Source organism: Hemiscyllium ocellatum, chromosome 10 (assembly GCF_020745735.1).
Source record: "Hemiscyllium ocellatum isolate sHemOce1 chromosome 10, sHemOce1.pat.X.cur, whole genome shotgun sequence".
NCBI classification, from domain to species: Eukaryota; Metazoa; Chordata; class Chondrichthyes; order Orectolobiformes; family Hemiscylliidae; genus Hemiscyllium; species Hemiscyllium ocellatum.
Window position 1 is genome coordinate 45642043 of NC_083410.1, and position 21705 is coordinate 45663747.

The 21705-nt window shown below is 38.1% G+C and overlaps 1 protein-coding gene across 1 annotated transcript in view; it reads left to right on the forward strand.

Annotated features, from left to right (window-relative positions):
* The window catches only part of ush2a (Usher syndrome 2A (autosomal recessive, mild)), a 985309-nt gene that overhangs the window by 572703 nt on the left and 390901 nt on the right, over positions 1 to 21705 (forward strand). Inside the window, 1 exon segment of the mRNA XM_060830996.1 lies at positions 10397 to 10534. Within this exon segment, the coding sequence (XP_060686979.1) occupies positions 10397 to 10534 (138 nt within the window).

Below are 21705 nucleotides of genomic sequence, written 5' to 3' on the forward strand. Positions count from 1 at the left end.
TGAGTGGACCACCTTAACATCACTAATCAGGGAACTCATATTCTGTGAAGTCCACCTGACTGACCTTGTTACAATCACTACAGTTACATCCTGCTCTGGTCTAGCATATGGATCCTCATCTTGATATCCTTTTATCAATCAATGGCATCACAGAGTGGGGATGATATCACAGAGTCACAGGGTCATAGAATCATGGAGCTGTACAGCATGGAAAAAGACCTTTTGGTCTAACTCATTTATGCTGACCAGATAGACAACGAGGTCAATTCCTGGAATGGCGGGATTACCTTACACTGAAAGATTGAAGCGACTGGTCTTGTATACCTTGAGTTTAGAAGACTGAGAGGGGATCTGATTGAGACATATAAGATTATGAAAGGCTTGGACCCTCTGGCAGCAGAAAACATGTTTCCGCTGATGGCCGAACCAAAGGACACAGCTTAAAAATACGGGGTAGACCATTTCGAACAGAGATGAGGAGAAACTTCTTCACCCAGAGAGTGGTGGCTGTGTGGAATGCTCTGCCCCAGAGGGCCGTGGAGGCCCAGTCTCTGGATTCATTTAAGAAAGAGTTGGATAGAGCTCTCAAAAATAGTGGAATCAAGGGTTATGGAGATAAGGCAGGAAGAGGATACTAATTAGGAATGATCAGCCATGATCATATTGAATGGCGATGCAGGCTCAAAGGGCTGAATGACCTACTCCTGCACCTATTGTCTATTGTCTATTGATATAATAAATTAATCTAGTCTCATTTGTCAGCATTTGGCCTATATTCCTCTAAACCCTTCCTTTTCATATACCCATCCAGATGTCTTTTCAATGTTGTAATTACACCAGCTTCCATCACTTCCTCTGGCAGCTCATTCCATATATGTACCACCCTCTGTGTGAAAAGGTTGCCCTTAGGCTCCTTTTACTTCATTCCCCATCTCACCTTAAACTTATACCCTATCATAGGAACAGAACTTTATATTGATTTCAATGACAGCTTTTCTGCAAATAATTTATATTGAATTTACATTGAACTCCTCTTGATATGTAAAGGATTATTATGCTTTCTTCCAATATATAATTGAACCATACATGTTGCTTTTAAAAAAGTCAAGTGGTATTTTAACATACAAGAGACCCTGGGTGGGGAAAAGACCTGTCTCTCTCTCTCTGTCCCTCTCTGAGTGACAATCCAATCAATGCAATGTTAGGGGGAGTGCAGCCTATGGATTTAGAGCAGAAGAGAAAACATATCAGAGAGTCAGAGAGGAGTTAGCATCACAGCTAGAACACAGGGAAACTATACTTGAGACTTGGAAATGTCTTAGAGAGAATACGACAGTATACAAGACCTCAGGAAAGCACAACAATGTATCAAGAATGATTTATCATTAGATTGGAAATATTGAGTCACATTGGGATAGACCATTTTTGTCCTCATGTCAGGGATCATCAAGATATTTTCTTTTCATAGCAAACTTAATTTTTTACGTGAAAATGGGCCATGCAAACTACCCATTTGCCTGAAGGGTTAGTTTTGATCCTGCATGCATATTATCTGCTGACAGGATTGCCATTGACAACATAAGGGAATATTTGATTTTTTCTGTATTCTAGCATTTCATTGTTTGGACAAGTCACCGCAGCTCTGAAAAATCTGTCCTGTTTGAGACTTTTAGGAACACTGGGGACAGCGTGCTGAGGATTTGAGAAGATTTTGACAGATTAACTGATTTGACAACTTCAAATGTCATTATTAACTGTTGTCTGATGGATGGATATGTTCTTATTGCAAAAATTGAGAATTAGCTCTACGTGGCAAAGCTAAGTTGATCATTATATTCATCAGCATTATGTAAATGTTAAAATGCACTTGAATAATTTTGTTCTTGGAAAACGTGCAATAATGAATTCTAAATTAAAAACAACAATGATTAAATTTTCCACAGTCCTTTAAACTTGAGAGAACATAGTCGGCGGCTTCTCACAAGGAAAAGCCCTAGGCATCTGCTCCTTCACTGATTTGATTGACAGGCCATCCAATGTAGCTCAGTAAAATCCTAGCGATCAATTTTTACGGTTTGAAAAGGCTCCATTGTCTGCAAATACAGTACTTTGACAGCTATACCCATTAGGAATGTTTGGTTTCAGGACCTGCAGAATCATTTATCTCAGTGGAAGATTATTGAAACAGTTTGATTAACAGTTTTAAAAGCTTATTAAATGAGTACTTAGCATTGAAATGGTTTCTGAAGAAATGTTTATTTTCACACCAAAATGATCACTTAAAGAGATTTAACGGTTTTCTTTGGCTTGGTTTTGAGTTTTCTTTCAAAATGTAGTGCATTGTGATTTGCATGACGGCTGTACAAGTTTGTTAAAAGGGTTAGGAGAAATGGAAAGGGTTTGAGGGACATGAGAAGAGATGGAAAAGTGTCATCAAGAAGAAAGCTCACCACCAAATTCTCAATGCAACTTGGGGACAACAGAGGACTCTGCATTTGCCAGCAACCCATGACTAAATTTAACATGAAAACAAGAATGATTCACTTGCGTGATTGCAAGCAAATAGAAACCTATTGTATTTAATGTAGCTCAAACCACTTTAGAGTGGGAGTATTCTTACACAAAAAGTCATTTGCATGAACTGTGACAAACTGACCAATCATGCAATGCCTGTCATAAAAACATTTATTACTTGGTGTAAAGACTTCTCAAATGGTGACAAAAACAAAAAAAAAGCTATCATTACCACTGGTAGCTATGCACAATGCAGAGTTATGCTGCTGTGTTTAACTGTAATCATTACCGTGTGGAACAATAAAATACAGTGGCTTTTCCCAAAGGAAAAATAAAAATGTTTTAAGAAAAGATAAATGACTGATTCTTCAATGAGATGGAAGATGCTTCTTTTCAGTAACACCATTCAAAATAGTGGTGGTAAACTTTTGTATTAGCAACGATCTTTACAATAAAGATGAAATATAGAAAGAAATGAGGAAAAGAAGAAAGAAACGATTATCCGCAGACTGGTGAAACGGACTGATTAAATCTATTGCAAAGTAATATCTATTTGTGTATTTTGAGAGGAAGAATAAGGAGACAATATAAACTGAATGTCAAACGTAGTGTGGAAACAATGCAACTTGAGGATTCGTGTCCACAAATTTTTGAAAGTTGGAGTTTAAGTTCATAATGCTACCAATAAGGGATATGGATTCCTAGACTTTAGAAATAAAGGCCCAATTTGAAAAAAATCAAGGAATTAACACTAAAACTTTATAAATAATTAGCGAAACCAATATGGTCACTGTTATTAAAAATCACACAATACCAGGTTATAGTCCAACAGGTTTAATTGGAAACACTAGCTTTCGGAGCAACGCTCCTTCAACAGGTCGTTGTGGAGTATATGATTGTTAATTGTGTACTCCACAACCACCTGATGAAGGAGCCACGCTCCGAAAGCTAGTGTTTCCAATTAAACCTGTTGGACTATAACCTGGTATTGTGTCATTTTTAACTTTTTTAGAGACCGCAATTTCCCTTCCCACATGGTTCAAGATGCCCTCCAACGCATCTCGTCCACATCCTGCACCTCCGCCCTCAGACTCCACCCCTCCAACCATAACAAGGACAGAACCCTCCCTGGAGCTCACCTTCCATCCTACCAACCTACGCTTAAACCAAACCATCCGCAGACATTTCTGCCACCTCCAAACGGACCCTACCACCAGGGATATATTTCCCTCCCCACTCCTTTCCGCCTTCCGCAAGGACCTTCCCTCCGTGACTACCTGGTCAGATCCATGTCCCCAACAACCCACCCTCCCGTCCTGGCACCCTCCCCTGCCACCGCAGGAATTGCAAAACCTGAGCCCACACCTCCTCCCTCGCCTCCATCCAAGGCCCTAAAGGAGCCTTCTACATCCATCAAAGTTTTACCTGCAGATCCACCATTATCATTTATTGTATCCGTTGCTCCCAATGTGGTCTCCTCAACATTGGGGAGAGTGGACGCTTCCTAGCAGAGTGCTTTAGGGAACATCTCTAGGACACCCGTACCAATCAACCACACCGCCCTGTGGCTCAACATTTCAACTCCCCCTCCCACTCTGTCGAGAACATGGAGGTCCTGGGCGTCCTTCACTGCCTCTCCTTCACCACCTGACGCCTGGTGGAAGAACGCCTCATCTTCTGCCTTGGAACACTTCAACCCCAGGACATCAATGTGGACTTCAACAGTTTCCTCATTTCCCCTTCCCCCACCTCACCCAGCTCAGCACTGTCCCCATGACTTGTCCTACCTGCCTATCTTCTTTTCCACCTATCCACTCCACCCTTCTCCCTATCCTATCACCTTCATTCCCTCCCCCACTCACCTATTGTACTCTATGCTATTTTCTCTCCACCCTCCTCTCATTTATCTCTCCACCCTTCAGGCACTCTGCCTGTATTCCTGATGAAGGGCTTTTGCCTGAAACATCAATTTAGAACAAACAACCCTACCAACCATCAAACCAAAAATCTGGGTCCGCTACATAGATGACACCTTTGTCATCACAAAACGAAACAAGATAGAAGAGACATTTAACATCATCAACTACACCCTCACAGGCATAACGTTTACCAAGGAAGAAGAAACCAACAACAAACTCGCATTCCTGGATGTCACAGTCGAAAGAAAGGACAACGGAGAACCACAAACCTGCGTATACAGAAAATGAACAAACACTGACCAAATACTTAACTACACCAGCAACCATCCCAACACACACAAACGAAGCTGTATCAGAACACTATTCCAATGAGTCACCACGCACTGTGGCACAGACGAACTTCGGAAAACAGAGGAAAACCACCTATACAATGTATTCAAGAAGAACAGATACTCAAAAAGTACAGTCCGCAGATTCCTCAAGAACAAACCATGACAGGCAGACCAAACACAGCCAGAAACCTTAACCACCCTGCCATACATCAAAGAAGTTTCAGAAATGACAGCCAGACTACTAAGGCCCCCTCGGAATCCTAGTAGCACACAAACCCACCAACACACTCAAAGAAAAACTAACAAACTTAAAAGACCCAGTACAACCCATGGACAAAACCAACATCATCTACAAAATTCTATGCAATGACTGTCACAAACACTATGTAGGACAAACAGGAAGAAAGTTAGCCATCAGGATATACGAACACCAGCTAGCCACAAAAAGACATGACCCTCTCTCCCTCGTAGCCCTACACACGGATGAAAAAGAAACACCATTTTGACTGGGACAACACATCTATTCTGGGACAGTCTAAGCAAAGACATGTCAGGGAATTCCTAGAGGCCTGGCACTCCAACCACAACACCATAAACAAACGCATAGATCTAGATGCCATCTATCAACCCCTCAGAAAACGAACAGGAAATGACATCACCACAAACCCTATGAACCCCATCCAGGAGGAAGATATAAATAGAAAGCAGGAGACAACAGCTTCGCTTCACTTGGAGGTCGCCACTGATGATGTTACCTAACCAGGTAATGAAACGTCTGGATATCAAACCTACAGCTCAGCGAGCAAACCTACACCCTAAACCTCAACCTGAGCTACAAACCTTCACAAACCTTGCATCCATTTTACTGCTCCTTGGACGCTGCCTAAACTGCTGTGCTTCTCCAGCACCACTAATCCAGAATCTGGTTTCCAGCATCTGCAGTCATTGTTTTTACTTCATTTTTAACTTTGTACACACCAGTCCAACATCGGCATCTCCAAATCATGGTCACCATTATTGCCATCAAAAGCCTTGGTGAGAATGCAAAGCAGACAAACCAAAATGATATCAGGGATTTCAGTTAGGCAAAAGGACTAGAGAAACTGGGATTGATGGAGAGGGCAGGTTAAGAGGAGATAAAGTTTGAAATAATGAAGAGACTTGAGAGGGTAATTAAGGGTAAATTATTTTACTGGTGGGTTTGCATCAGTAACCAAAGGATGCAGAATCAAAATATGTTTGCTGAGGAAGCAGATAACTAATTTATCAGATATGTTACTCAATAATGGACATGTGTGGCATTGAACTAGGGTAGGAGCATTCATTTTTATGACCCTTCCCACATTTGGAATTGAAAAATGCTGTTATTCCTGAAAAAGTTTATGCAGCAAACTCCAAATTAAGTCTTAATTGGCTGATGTCCAATAGGATAGTTTTACATTGCTTTCAATGATCTAACCACTTTAGAAATACTGTCTGTCACATCTCAGGAAACCTTGAGAGCTTTGTCCAAAAGGAATGATTTTGTTAGTTCTTCTCCCCACATTTTCCTGTACTACTAAAGTATCATTGCTATATAGTGGCAGTATTTGCAAATCAGGGTCACCAGTTATATAGTTCTTCCCTTACTAATATTACAGGCAAATAGTGGGACTATAGAGAACAGTGCACAATTTGTACAAGTTGACAACTCAATCAGAGAAATAGACAAAATGACAGAGAGATGAGTGTTGATATATATATATACACACACCTTGCCTATAAGAGAGTTTACCTTTAAGGACTCCTTTTTTTGTGTATAAAATATTCTGGCAGTTAGTCTGTATTGAGTTTGCAAGCTGCACACATCACAGAATTCAGTTGAATTATGTAATGTCTGTTTCATAGCTTGTAATGTATTGTAATTAAACAAATCTATGGAGTTATTTAATCCATGGAAATTATTGATCATTTTACCATTACATTAACATGGTAATGAGAGAAAAAGATGTAGTTATTACGATAATTGTATATTTTAAAAACTGTGAATACCATAAATTGAAAAATGCAACAGCAACTTGAAAAATTCACTGTCTGCAACTAGCTCATGATGATCCACAATGAAAAAATATCTCCTTGGATAAGATTTTTAAGACAAGACATTGCACATTGACTGGACTTGCAGACAAATATGATAGAATTAAGTGTAAATTTAATATACCCTGTTACACACTGTTAATGTATAAAGAAGAAATCAAAACATTCAGCAATTAACCACCAGAACTACTCCACAGGTTTTCACTTTTTTTCACATAACAAACTTAATTGAATATGTAAAGAGAAAATAAATAAACAATATACTGCTAACTCAACATGAAAATTTATCAAGATAAAAATTCAATTCTATTTACTTACTTATTTCTGCTACAGATAAGGTGTGAGAGAACTGCTGAAAACTCTGCCCCATTCCTCACTATCCCCAATAACTTAAATATTGAGAGAAAGATATGTATATATTCTTTAATCCCTGAATGTGTGGGCAATCTGAATAACCAGCAGTTGAAGTTATTGGTTTAAACAAAGAAAAAGGATTGTTTATTAAAGTACTCACCCTAAAATCAAACATGACACCACCCAAAAAAAAAATCACACATACACATGAGCACACTCAAGGAAAATGCAATTGACGAGGATGGTACATTTTTCCAAGTTATAAAAAATCGTCATAACTCACATGATCGTCCTTTTTTGGATGATGTATATTGCTCGTCTGATGGAAGGTACCTGAAGTGCAGTTTTGGTGAGTTCAACAGTCAACATCCTTTGTCAACATTGTTTACTGGATTTTTTCCAAGTGATGCACTTTCCATAGGATATAAAGTTAGTGTCTTCTGGTCTCATTACCAGGGGATTATTAACTGTTTTGATCGATCTAAAATGAGACTATAAGAGATAGGAGTAGATGTGAGCCATTCAGTCCATCAAGTCTGCTCTGCAGTTAATGAGATCGTGACTGATCTGAATTGTTGCAGGCTTAATGACCTTCCTCCAGCACAGATATAATCACTGCTCTTTGTACTGTAAGAACAGACCTTATTAAAGTTGCTTCTGAAAGGTGGTTGATATTACAGATCATTTTATTCACTATCAAATATTATTCCTTAATGTGTGAAACCCACTCTATATTGTTCTTTCAGTGATTAAGTTGTTGATTTCTACATATTTATCTGTCTTCAGGATATAGCAAGACATTGAGTCAATCTTGGATTCGATCCTTGAAAACACAGACCAGGTTATCTGACCTCTGGGACTACCTTGTCAGAGCACATTATCCATTTTAAAAGCAGAGGCCAAATCAAAGACTTTGTCATGAATAAAGCGTGTATTTAAAAGTTATGAAAAGGATATTTTTTTGTAGGGTATGATTCTCTCCAATACTTCCTTCACATTTAGGAATCTGGAAGATTCATTCATCATCCTTTGGAACAAACTCAAAGCATAGCAAGCTGTTCGGAATTAATCCTGATTTCTCTTCAGTGTTCCGCAAAGTGCAAAGTTTCATAGGAATCCTTCCATTAGCTTGGAATGAAGTGATGTTCCAACTTTCTTTACCAATCCCACAAATCTGGATTCCACATTTCAAACTCAAGCTACCTGTCATTCCTACACTTTGGCTTAAAACATCAAACACCACCCTAGGTTTCCAAGGACATGTTATTTTTGTTTCAAACTGCAACCAAGATGATTAATTCCAGAACTGCAATCGCAATAAAATGAAATGCTTATCAGTTAGAAAATTAATGTAGTTTAAAGTCTGGTTGAAGATTTGTAGCTCGGGTGTCCGTTGTTGTGGTTCTGTTCGCCGAGCTGGAAGTTTTTGCTGAACAAACCACTATAAATACCGGAAGAGACATCAAAGCAGCGCTTCACAGGAGGCTCCAATAGCACTGATGATGTTCCCTAGCCAGGGAACGAAACGTTTGCAGCAAAAACTTCCAGCTCGGCGAACAGAACCACAACAATTAATGTAGTTTTCTTCCTTTAATTTACAGCAAGATGAATCAGGTTTCCTCTTACAAACTTAGTCTTATTCTGAATGACAATTCCCAATTGGCAGCTGTGTCATGGACAATAAATTTTAACATTTATAGTGAATGTCTGATATTGTTGATAGACCTTTGAAATGATAAAAGTTATGTAAGACTGAAAGCTTACACATTCTCTTTGCTGTTTTCGAAATATTAACCAGTCTTGTCTGCTGGCTGTGTGCTAACTCATTTCACAGGTTAACTCAAAGCAGAGAATCTTAAAAAAAGCTCCACCCTTCCAATCTTTCCTTAATTCTAGGAAAATGCATTAATGGCACATGATAGAATAATCGCAGATATCATGTGTCCAGTTCCTGAACAAAGTAACCATCTGCCATTTTTATGACTTACACCATCTTACTCTGACTTTATCCAGGAAACACAAATTACCTTTTGAGCTGAACTTGTCTTAAACCTGAAGTTTTCCAGCCTCTATATGTTTACTAATTAACCCCTCTTTCTCCCTCTAAACTGGCATTTCAACTTCTAAAATAAAAAAGATTTCACTGTTAAAACATATGAATATGATATTAGGAATATAATAATACAGGGGATCAAGTAGCTGGAGCCTGATTTGTAGTGCAGTGATGTCAACAATATAGGCCCAGTTCCCACATTGATTGAGCTCACAGTGAAGGACTGTCCTTCTCAAACTTTCCCTTATCTGAGGTGTAGTGACCCTCAGGTCAAACCAGCATCAGTTATTTCTCTCTAATGAGAGAGCAGCCTATAATCTAGTAGGGGTATGGTTACATATCAATATTCTTGCGGTAGTATCTTCTAGATGATTTGTCTTCAATCGCTCTTGCCTGAGATTTATGACTTTAATGATTTTTCTTGAACATTCAATCCCTGTACCTACCTGGTGGTCCTAGTGATTGATAAGGTAGGTTAAATTTCATGACGAGTCTTAGCAGCTGTCTCAAAAAGGGGCTTAGTAAGAATGAACAATCCTTAGTCTTTATTGAGCCTCAGAACTATCTGTACAAATAAAGATGTGTCTTCATTCCCCCTCCCCCCAAGTTTGAGTAACTATCTAGTTTTATCTTCAGGCAGTTTAAGTATGTATTCTAAATAAACAAAGATGACAGAATCCAAAAGAAAAAAAAGATGGCCAATGCTAATAGTATAACTTAGTTTAGCAAAGCTTACTTCTTCGCAGTCAGTTCAAATGTATATAAATTTATGCATAAAGTAAACCATCACTAGCTGTGTTTCATATGAAGAATTGTACATGGTAAAACATTATTTTGTGTCCGAATGCGTAAAATATAACAATAAAAACTCTTAAGACTGTTGCAATTTTTATGATAAAAAAGCTTTGTATAGTGAAGTGCTGTCTTTAATATGCATATATTTTTCTGCTTTTTGAATCTAATTATCATTTTAACAGCACCATTATGAAATTTGCATACAAGCAATTTAGCAGCAAAGGTCTTCGAATGTTTCTGACAGAACAGCATTCCTGGTGATCCCCAGGATTGGTTTGAGGAGAATTTTGAATCCATTCAGCATATGTTCTCTGCAGTTTTCTCTGCTCTAATTCTTCCACGCTTCTCGACAGCTCCAGATGGTGTGCTGCCTCCAAGGCTCTCATCTGCCACTTCGACCAGTCTTCAGGTTGCCTGGTCTACACCAGCTCGTAACAATGCTCCAGGCTTGCCCAGTTACCAGCTTCAGACAAGGCTGCTACATTCCTTTGGTGAAATTTCAGAGTACATAGTGTGAAGACTCTTTTAACTATCAATTTTATTTAAACAATTGGAGTTACATTTTTGCTGTTCGACATTAAAACGAGGTTTGTTTTGTTTTCTACAAATTACATTAAATGTACAAGTTTGCAACAGGAGCAGACCATTTAGCCCCTTTGAACCTGCTCCGCCAGTCAATAAAACTATTGATCTGATTACTCAGCATTCCTACCGAATTCCAATAACCTTTCATCCCCTTGCTTTACACAAATCTGAGAAAAAAATCTTCTTCATCTGTGAGGACAATGCATTTTTTAAAAATATTAACCTCTTATTTCCTCTTGTCCCACTGAAGAAACGTTCTTTTCCTCATGGACACAGTCAAGACTTCTCAGGATCTCATATGTTCCAATCAAGTCATAGAGTCATACTGCACAGAAAAAGACTCTTCCATCCAACCAGTCCACATCAAACATAATCCCAAACTAAACTCATCCCACCTGCCTGCTCCTATCCCATAGCCCTCCAAACCTTTCCGATTCATGTACTTATCCAGATAACTATTAAATATTGCAATTGTATCCACATCTACCACTTCTTCAAGAAGTTCATTCCATATGCAAACCACCATCAGTGTAAGAAGGTTGTCCATCAGGTCTTTTTAAAATGTGCTCGCTAATCTTGAAATCCCACACCCTAGGGAAAAGACAAATATAATTAACTCTATCGATAGCCCTCATTATTTGATAAATGTCTATAAGGTCACCTGTCAACCTCCTACACTTCAATGGCCTCTTGTTATTCGAAACTCTTGTGGATATCTGCCCAGCCTGAACAACTTGTCTTCATAATATAAACTACTCATTTCAGACATTAATCTGGTTAACCTTTGCTGAACTGCTTCCAATGCATTTGCAAACTTCCGTAAATAAGAAGACCTCTATATAGGACTCCAAATGTGGTCTCACTCATGTTCTTTAAAAATGAAGGATAACTTCACTACTTTGATATTCAGTACCAGTTGGAATAAACAATACGCTTCCATCAGCTTTCCTAATTACTTGCTGTACCTGCATAATATTATTTTTCAATCCAGCAACCCAGATCCCTCTGTACCTTTGAGTTTTATAATCTCTCACCACTTAGATAACATACCTTTTTAATCTTCTTGCTAAAGTGATCAATTCATGTCATGATAACATGATATATTATTTACCAAATCTTTTCCCTCTCATTTAACAGGAGAAAGTGAGGACTGCAGATGCTGGAGATCAGAGCTGAAAATGTGTTGCTGGAAAAGCACAGAGAAAGAGAGCTTCTTCAAGGAAGGCATCCTTGCAAAAGGATTCGCAGTAGGTTAAAATCTTCTGAAGAAGGGCTCATGCCCGAAACGTTGATTCTCTTGCTCCTTGGATGCTGCCTGACCTGCTGCGCTTTTCCAGCAACACATTTTCACCTCTCATTTAACAAATTTATACCTGCTTGTAGCCTCCTTTTATCCTCTTGACACTTTACTTTCCGAACTATCTTTGTGTCATCTGCAGGTTTAACAAGGATTCATTCAATTCTTTCACATGAACCATAAAAAGTTGAGGTCTCAGCACTGATCCCTATGGCATATCACTTGTTATATCTTGCCAGCCAGAAAAATGATCTGAACATGTCTACTATCTGTTTTCTGTTAAATATAAGAGATCACCTAATAATGAACAGATTGAGAAGAATTCCTTACCAAGGTTTGTGTGTCTTTGTAATTCTTTTTGATAACAGATGGTGTAAGCAGAGTCTTTGAATATTTGTAAGACAGAGGCAAGTAGTTTATTGTTAACCAAGGAGGAGAAAGATTATTGGAGCTACGCAGAAATGTAGAATAATCAGGTTAGCCATGATGTTCTTGAATGACAGATGAAACTAGAGGGGTCTACTGGTCTACTTGTACTATTGATTTGCCTGCTTGTATATTTGTGAGTTATGTGGAATATTATTCACCCCTCAGTTACATAAGATAGCTGATGCCAAATTAGGGATCTGAAAATGCTGGTCTGGCATAAATGGCTGGATGGCTGGTGAGTGATGGATAAATGAGCATGGATTCAATTCCCACAATGGCTGAGGTTACCATGAAGGACACTCCTCCTCAAGCTCTCCCTTCACCTTAGGTATGGTGGCCCTCAAGTTAAACCACCTCCAATCATCTGTCTCTAAAGATAGAGCAACACTATGCTATGGTAGGACTATGGCAACTTCTTGCCTTTTAGTGATCAGCATTAATAATGCTTATTCCAATCTTTATATATTGTAATTGAGAACTAATATGTGAATAGAAGTTCCTGATAAAGCATAAAGAAATTGCAGTCTCTGCCAATGATATTAGCACTGTTGCTAAGAGGAGATTGTGACTGGGACAAAATGGATCAGGAGCAGTTGTTGACTGAACTGACTGGCAGCAGGTAATAGCAAGGGAAAACTGGATGGTAATGAATAGATAACAATAAAATTGAGAAATGGATCAATGAAATTGGGAAACCGATGGCACTGAAAGCAGGGAAGGAATGGTGATGAAATGGGATAAACTGGGAAATGGGTAACAGTTAGAGGTATATCTCCACATCCCAGATTGGGTGTAATTGGAGCAATGCTTTAGAAATGTGACACCATCCAATACAGATAACTCATTTTATTGGTACTATATCCATTAACTTAAATGTCCATTCCCTTTGTTGTTGGTGTCTTGTGGTTTCAGAGGACATTGCTTAAGAATACACAGCAGAAAATTGTCAAGGTTTCTTTAGTCGCTAATTCCAAATCTGCAACTTCTAGAAGATCAAAGGTACGTGGAGTGCTTCAAGATCCCCTTCAGCTCCCACCACAATATGACTTAAATAGCAAATGGTGATATCTTCATTATCATTTGATTAAAATTCGACAACTGCCTACCTAGCTGCCTTTTGTTGGTAAATAACTTCACCACATGCATTGCAACAGTTCAAGATGGTAACTCACCTCTACCTTCTTAAAAGAAACTAACTATGGGAAATATATTCAGGCTGCATCAGTGACATACGCACTCAAAGAGTGACTTTAAAAAAACAAACATAAGGAGGAAATGGATGCCACTGAAAGGAAAAACACCAGTATGTACTGGCAGAGTCAGAGAATGAAGCACAAATCTTTTAATTTGTATTGGATAATGATCTCTCTGAACTGATTGGGCTAAGTGCAGTTTCTTGTAAACTGAAGTGGAGAGTTTGGATATAAGATGGTGACTTTCTTGCTAACTTACAACTAACGATGCTATAATTTCTCTTGTGGATCAAAAATCCTAAATGGAAAATATAGTAGTACTTAAATTGTATAAAATGTATCACTTTTAATTTAATGATTAAAAATATGATTAAAGAGTGACCTAGTTTTAATCAACCTGTTCTGATTGTTTAGCTTTAAACGAAGTGTTTTATATCTGATTATGTCTAAATATATAGATTATTTCATAGTGCACTGCTTTCTGCTCTTTATTGGTGCATACTGAATAGCACATTTTAAAGTATGAAATGGTTGAAAAAATTTAGACATGTAATATGAGATCAATTTTAGAAGGCATAATATTATCTAATTTCATTATTGGAAATAAATGTCAGATTAAAGAAAAAACTTGTTTCATATTTACTTTGAAAAAAGGTAAATCATTATGGCAAATGTGCACATTTTCTGTAGTATAAGGAATAGATAAATTATAAATCAATATATCCATTCATTTCAGCTTATTGCCCAATCCACCGACAGCCTTTAGCTATTTAGCAACTGGTCTTCATCTATATGCAGCCCACAAGTTCAGACTGGTTACTTCCAATGGACATGGTCATACCATCAGTGACAGGACACAGATGGCTACCTCAGAAGATAGTAAGTGTGCACTGTAGCGATATAAGCTAAACATTCAAAAACTTACGACCTGAAGATGTCAACACATCAATAATAGTGAGGTAGATCTGCTTGTGAAATACTCTGAAAATTATATCAATACGTTAAAATGTGATTTCCTTTTAAATCATTGAAGATGCTTTTAGATACATTTTTAAAATCAAAGTGTGTGCATAATGTTGAAAATAGATAGAACCATGAACAACCATTGAACAGATCTGGTATACTTAAGATTTTACCCTATTTTAGTGTCAATTACTTTTCATGTTTAACCCAATTATAACAATTACTTATTTATGTTACTCTTGAAGCACCAACCTCAATTGCACATTTCTTCAGATAGCAGAAAACAATATTCTAATCCATTGGCAACAATCTATGTATAAGTATTGATGTCTTAGTGCTTACATGTGGATCATCCACTTGTGGGCGGCACGGTGGCACAGTGGTTAGCACTGCTGCCTCACAGCGCCAGAGACCCGGGTTCAATTCCTGACTCAGGCGACTGACTGTGTGGAGTTTGTACGTTCTCCCCGTGTCTGCGTGGGTTTCCTCTGGGTGCTCCAGTTTCCTCCCACAGTCCAAAGATGTGCAGGTCAGGTGAATTGGCCAAGCTAAATTGCCCGTAGTGTTAGGTAAAGGGGTAAATGTATGGGTGGGTTGCGCTTCGGCGGGTCGGTGTGGACTTGTTGGGCCGAAGGGCCTGTTTCCACACTGTAAGTAATCTAATCCAAGAAGGGAGTTGCTACTGTATCATGCACAACTCTTCCCACTTCCCAGCCCCACTGTCCCCACAGTCATCTCTCCCCAACTCTTAAATATTTTTCTCTTGTCTTCCACAGAAGCCTTGTGAGGAAGCAAAACTGTCCAGTGAGAATAGGGGTTGAACTTGAGTTTCCTGTAGTCTAATTAATCACTTTTAGTGTAGTCCCTGCAGGTCTGCCCAATATCACAGCACATCTTAAAAAACATATTAAAATAACAACTTGTCTTTCAGGGCTTCACTGTTATTAATTTTTAAGAGCAGAGTTGAAACACAATAATAAAAAGTGTAGCTCATATTAACTGCTGTTTCCCCTGATTGATTTGTCATTAAATAATATTTCTGCACTAAAAATCAATTATCTCTTTCACGTATTTATTCTTCAGAGAATTTTAAAAGCAGTATCCATTCGGAGCACATAATACTGGAACTCATTGCGTTCAGGGGACAACATGAGTGGAACATTACATGGTGTCTGTTGATGAGCATGGAGCTTACAGTTATGTTAGAAACAAACTCAATCAGATCAGAACTCAATAACTTTCTCCAATAAATCATGGGAATTTTGAGACTTGGAACTTTCTAATCTTGATCCCTGGTCTTGGCTGAGCTATCTAATCCCAATTGGATCATAATGGGGAGGGGGGTGGGGGTAGTACAATTGGGTTAAATGCCCATGAGTTAGAAAAAGAATCAACTGGAGTTACTGGTCCTGATAACTATAGAGTGATCACCGCGAGAAGTGCATAGGTAAGATGAGTTGGGCTGTAGTGTCTCCATAATAGAAGAGGTTGCCAGCCATTATTGTTAAGATTTACAGATGAATTCAGTATTAAAATGTAACTAGTAATTAAGGAATCATATTGAGCAACAACCTCAGGAAAGAGAAGGTGTGAAAATCATGGTGGAACAAAAACATAGATCACATCTTGCCTTAGGGTTGTATTTGTTATGTATCTTAATATTTTACCTCATGGGTCCCTCCTCCACTGTTATCACTCAAATTAGGGTATATTTCCCATTTGATGGCAGCTTTCCTTCACTTTATCGAAAGTTCACAAATCTGAATCTATTAAAGGAGTATGAGAAAGAAACTTTACCATAATGAATATGGTTAAGCTATGTCAAGTTATTGGCCAACATCCACATGAGCATATTTCGCTTGATGTTATTAGATAGCAATCAAGAATGGGAACCATGATTGATTCTTTTTCCTTTCCTTGACCATAGGTATTGAACACAGTTTTAATGTCTCCATATTAAGCAGCTGATCACTCCGGCCTCCTTAAGTGCAGTTGTGTAGTTACACTGGTTATTATTAAATGAAGAATTTTTTGCACTGGGGTGCATTCGTGAAAAAAATAAGCAGAGGTTCATCGCACTTATTTTGTACCAAAATGTTAATACTACAATGACTGGTATTTCTTGCTGTGATCAAAAAGGATGATTGTTGTTGAATCAAGTTAAACATTTTACTGATTTTCACCTCAGCTTGGATTAACAAACTCATAGTTCGGTAATAAATTAATCAAACTAAGAGGTTGACTTTTTGTAATATGACTTGTCCTTTAAGAACATTGGAATATAAGAATAGGGGCAATAGTAGGCTATATGGCTCATTGATCCAGTTCCATCAGTTAACAAGATCATGGCTGACCATCAACCTCTACTCCACTTTCTCTTCTGTTCAGTGTAGCCCTTAATTCCCTGAGAAGCTGAAACCCTGGCTATTCTCAGTCATACATATGTTAAATAATGACACTTCCACAAATCTAGAGAATCTGAAAGATTTGTGACCCTTGAGTGAAGAAATTTCTTCTCAGTCCTAATGTTTGGCCTCTTCTTCTGAGACTATGCTCCTTTGCTCCAGGTTTCCAAGATGGAAAAAATACTCTGAGTCAAAAAAATGTGGAATTCCTAATGAAGGGCTTATGCCCAAAACATCAACTGTCCTGTTCCAGGGATGCTGCCTGACCTGCTGTGCTTTTCCATTGTGACACTTTTCAACTCTGATCTCTGGCATATGCAGTCCTCACTTTCTCCTAGTGGAAAAAAAAGACTCACACTGTCTACCCAATTAATCCCCTTCGGAATCTTATACACTTCAATTAAATAATTTGCCATACTTTTAAACACCAGGGAGTATAGGCCAATTATCTCAGGCTCCTAAGACAACTCTGTCATCCCAGATTTTCAAACTCTGCTACAGAGCATTGCAAATGCAAATGCAAAGCATTATTCCATTAAATCACATAGTATGGCAGGTATGCTCTCACTAAGGACCTGTACAATTATAGCTCGAGTTCCTTGTTCTTATACTCCAATCTACTTGCATTAAAGTTTAGTCTGTCATTTATCTTCCTCATTGTTTGTTTTACCTGCTTGCTAACTTTGTATTCCTTGTACAAGCCTCTATAAATGTCATCATTTACATGTTTCATGACTTTCAAAAAATATTCTATTTTCTAATCTTAAAGATTTTGGGCTACTTTATATTAATAAGTTTGAACATTTAATGATTGAATTCAGTGGAAAAGTAAATATGTTTAACTAGTCGAATTTAGTTCTTTATGTTACCTTTAATAGTCCACTTTAATTTTAATATTACATTTTGGTTTAATCTAGCATTATTCATAATCTAACAGTTCCCTTTAATGGGATCTTATCTGTAGAGAAAACAATGCTATAACTGGGAACAGCTCCTTACAGCTATATTGGTCAGAGCCCCCAACATGGCGCCAGTTAAAGTTTGTAGAGCAGCAAGTAGAGTTGTAACATAACATGATTTTCAAATAATTACACGTTAGCTACTCAATGTAAAACTTCTCATTGCCAAATCAGTGATCTTTCAATATACTGACTGTATCATTCACCTCAAACCTGCTTACACTCATCTTTAAAAATCTGAGGGGAAGAGTTTCAGTATCAATTATTCTTAGCAATATTGTGAACTAAGTATATGGAATGCATTTACCATTTTAAAATTAACAAAAAAAGTCTTTGACTTGGTAAACTTGCATAAAGTTTTCAATAACAACATCAACATCCCTAAGGTCCAGACAAGTGTATAAAATATTAATTAAAATGAATCAGCAAGAGTCTTCTGTCTGAACTAGGATATAATTCTAGGATTACATTTATATGTGTAGGGGTTGATTAGCTTATCACAGGTTCTGACTGAGGTTATCATGAAGGTCCTGCCTTCTCAATGTTGTCCCTTGCCTGAGGTATAGTGACCCTCAGGTTAAGTTCACCACCAGCTGCCCCTCACTCTCTCTCTCTCTCACATATATGAAAGAGCAGGACAATGGTAACTTCACCTTTACCTATTTATATATTTGTTTACCTGTATTTTTTCTTAATTTATTTATGAATAATGAGACTAAGACCTGAAACAACATTATTGTGCTTTCTTCACTCACTTTTGTTTCCTGTTCCTGACATCAAGTTTAGTTGGCACTTGCAACTTGCAACTTGCAATTAGTTGGGTTCCAAGTTTCTTCTGCACCTGTCTGTGACTTAAGCTGTTAAATCCAAAAGGACAATCAACAATGCTGTCTGGTACTAAATAAAATCTGAAAGAACTGTGGGTGCTAAAAATTGGAACCAAAACAGGAGTTGCTGAGAAAGCTCAGCAGGTCTGGCAGCATCTGTGCAGGGAAATCAAAGTTAACGTTTCAAGTCCAGTGACCCTTCCCCAGAATACCTTTTTGTTCCAGTTCTGAGGAAGGGTAATCAGACCAAAAATGTCAATTTTGATTTCTCTTCACAGATGCTGCCAGACCTGCTAAGCTTTTCCAGCAACTTATGTTTACGTTTCCGTCTGGTTAGTAAGTGGGAGCGTTTTTGCCTCTAAGTCAGAAGATTGTGTGTTCAAGTTCTACACAAGGAACCTGAGAAAAAAAATATGAACAAAGCTCTATTGCAGTACCAAAAGTGTTGTGGTGTTGGGGGAATGAGAGTTTAGCTGAAAATGTGTTGCTGGTTAAAGCACAGCAGGTTAGGCAGCATCCAAGGAATAGGAAATTCGACATTTCGGGCATAAGCCCTTCATCAGGAACATCCTTGGATGCTGCCTAACCTGCTGTGCTTTAACCAGCAACACATTTTCAGCTGTGATCTCCAGCATCTGCAGACCTCATTTTTTACCCGGAATGAGAGTTTAAACTAGCCACTTTCTGCCCTCTCACGTGGACATAAAGCTTCCTTGGAATTATTTTACAGAGGAATTCTCCCTGGTGTATTGGCCAACAGTCATACCACATAAAAATGGTCTACTCACTATCAATTGACAATTTGTAGCCTCCACTTCTACATTATAATAGTGATTATATTAACAGTAAAGTACGATCATGCAGGATATGAAGTGCGCTACATAAATGCAAGATTTTTTATTGTTTTTGGCTCACCATTCACAAATGAAAGTAGGAGGCTTTGTGGTGGAGCTGCAGTACTTCCACCTCTGGGACAGAAATTCCAGGTTTAATTCCCCTCTCAGGAATCAATGGCCACAGAAGATGTGTCATAATGTGGCCAAATAAGTTGATTGGTGACCTGTAAATTCTTCAGTTTTGCTTACAAACGTTACTAACATTGAGATAGCTCCCTTGTCAGTCAGAATTGTGGTAGCTGCAGCACAACAGTTGTTAATATTAAAAGACTCAGGGCATGGGTTCTTACCCATGAACAAGTGTCTGAGGGGCTGCCACCTCTATGTCAGTGTTAATTGCAGAACTTGCTCACCTGCACAGGTCCCATTTTAGTCTTTCTTGAAATTGGTGCTGCAAAGATGGCGCCTTTAAGGTCAATTTTACTCTACTGTCTGAAATTGGACTCAGTGGTTGCTTCACTCACTGTTGCATGAATGCGTTTCTCAAAGATTGCTGTAACAGCATAACCAAATAACATGTTTTAATGTATTGTTGCTGAAATTGATTTTAAAAATATAGTTTTACTCCTCACATTTCAGCAGAAGCTGCCAAAAGGATTGCTGGAGATGAGCTCATGCTGTTTATAGCACTGACCTCTGTAATTAGAGAGCAGTGACAGCCAACAGGGAGTATTTTTGGCTGGTTGTCTCAGATCTGGCACCTTGAGTTATGGACAAAGGTGCAGGAAAGCTTTGTGGATGCATATCAACTAATTGATCAGCTGATCTTATGAGCAGCAACAACTGAGAGGCTGATCACCGCCAATATGGCGGTTAATTGGGTTTCTGCTGTGAAGTCTTCATTCTGATTTCCCCTCCCTGCAGAGTACAAAATTATTTGCAATTCTTGACTTTTCCCATGTAAATTCATGTGACTTGGCTTGACTTTTTACCTTTGGATGTCTTTTTTTTCCCAAAATTCTTCAATAATGTAATGATAAATGTGTTTAGTGTCCCGATTCTGAAAATTGTACAAAATAGAATGTGATACAAGTCCTTGGTATTTTCTGACAAGACCAGAATCTAAACTGATACAGGATTAGCAGTCATCAGCAATTGCTCAAAGGTAATGTCTCAGTTGGATTTGCAGAACTGCAATCAGGCAAAAATGTGAAAACTAATCTCTGGATCTTTCCCGAAATGGTCAAAGGACTGATGTTGTGGCCCACTCACTGCTCATACCTAGCAATGTCACAAAATGGATTTCTTTTCTTCACAGTAACAATAGTTCAACACCCATGACAAAGAATTATATTTATGATTAAACTACTGAACTTTACCATTTTTAAAATAGGCTCCAGATTCCCCTTCACAGATGAAATCTTGTCTGCCCAGCAATTTCAAAATAATACAAAAAGAACAGATATAACAGAATTCTTTAAAACTAGCGCAACAATTTAATAACTTTGCATCAATTGAAAGAAGACAGTTGTTAATGGACACTGTGAATTCAAAATATTTCATCCTCTGGTTATATTTAAACAGGATTGGTTTTATAATTATAAGATTTATTAGCTTAGAAATGACTGTGATATCAGCATGTGTTAACACCTCTGTTAAATTACTGTGAATACAATGACTTTTGTTGAAATATGATTGCGCAGGTTTTGATAGCTCATCCAAGTAATCATTTTTCACAGGTCAAGCCAGATGTTGAATGTTGGCAAGCTATTTTACCATAGGGACATTATAGCTGAATCCAATTCCATTCTGGGTCAACATAGCTGTGCATATACATTCGAGCAGGAATCGGGAGATAGAATCATAGAATGGTTACAACACAGCTGGAAACTATTTGAACCATTGTGTCCCTGCCATATCTCTGCAAGAGCAACTCATCCTATCTCATTTCCCCCATATTTTGCCTGTATCCCTGCAAAAATATTTCTCTTCAGATAATTATTCAATTCTCTTTTGAAAGTTTCAAACAAATCTGGCTCCCCCACACTCTCAGGCAATCTGCATTCCAGATACTAACTACTCACTGCAAAAAAAAAACATTTTCTGTTGTTTCTTTTGTCAACCAACTTTAATTAGTCCCTCCACCAATGACAGAAATTGTTGCTGTT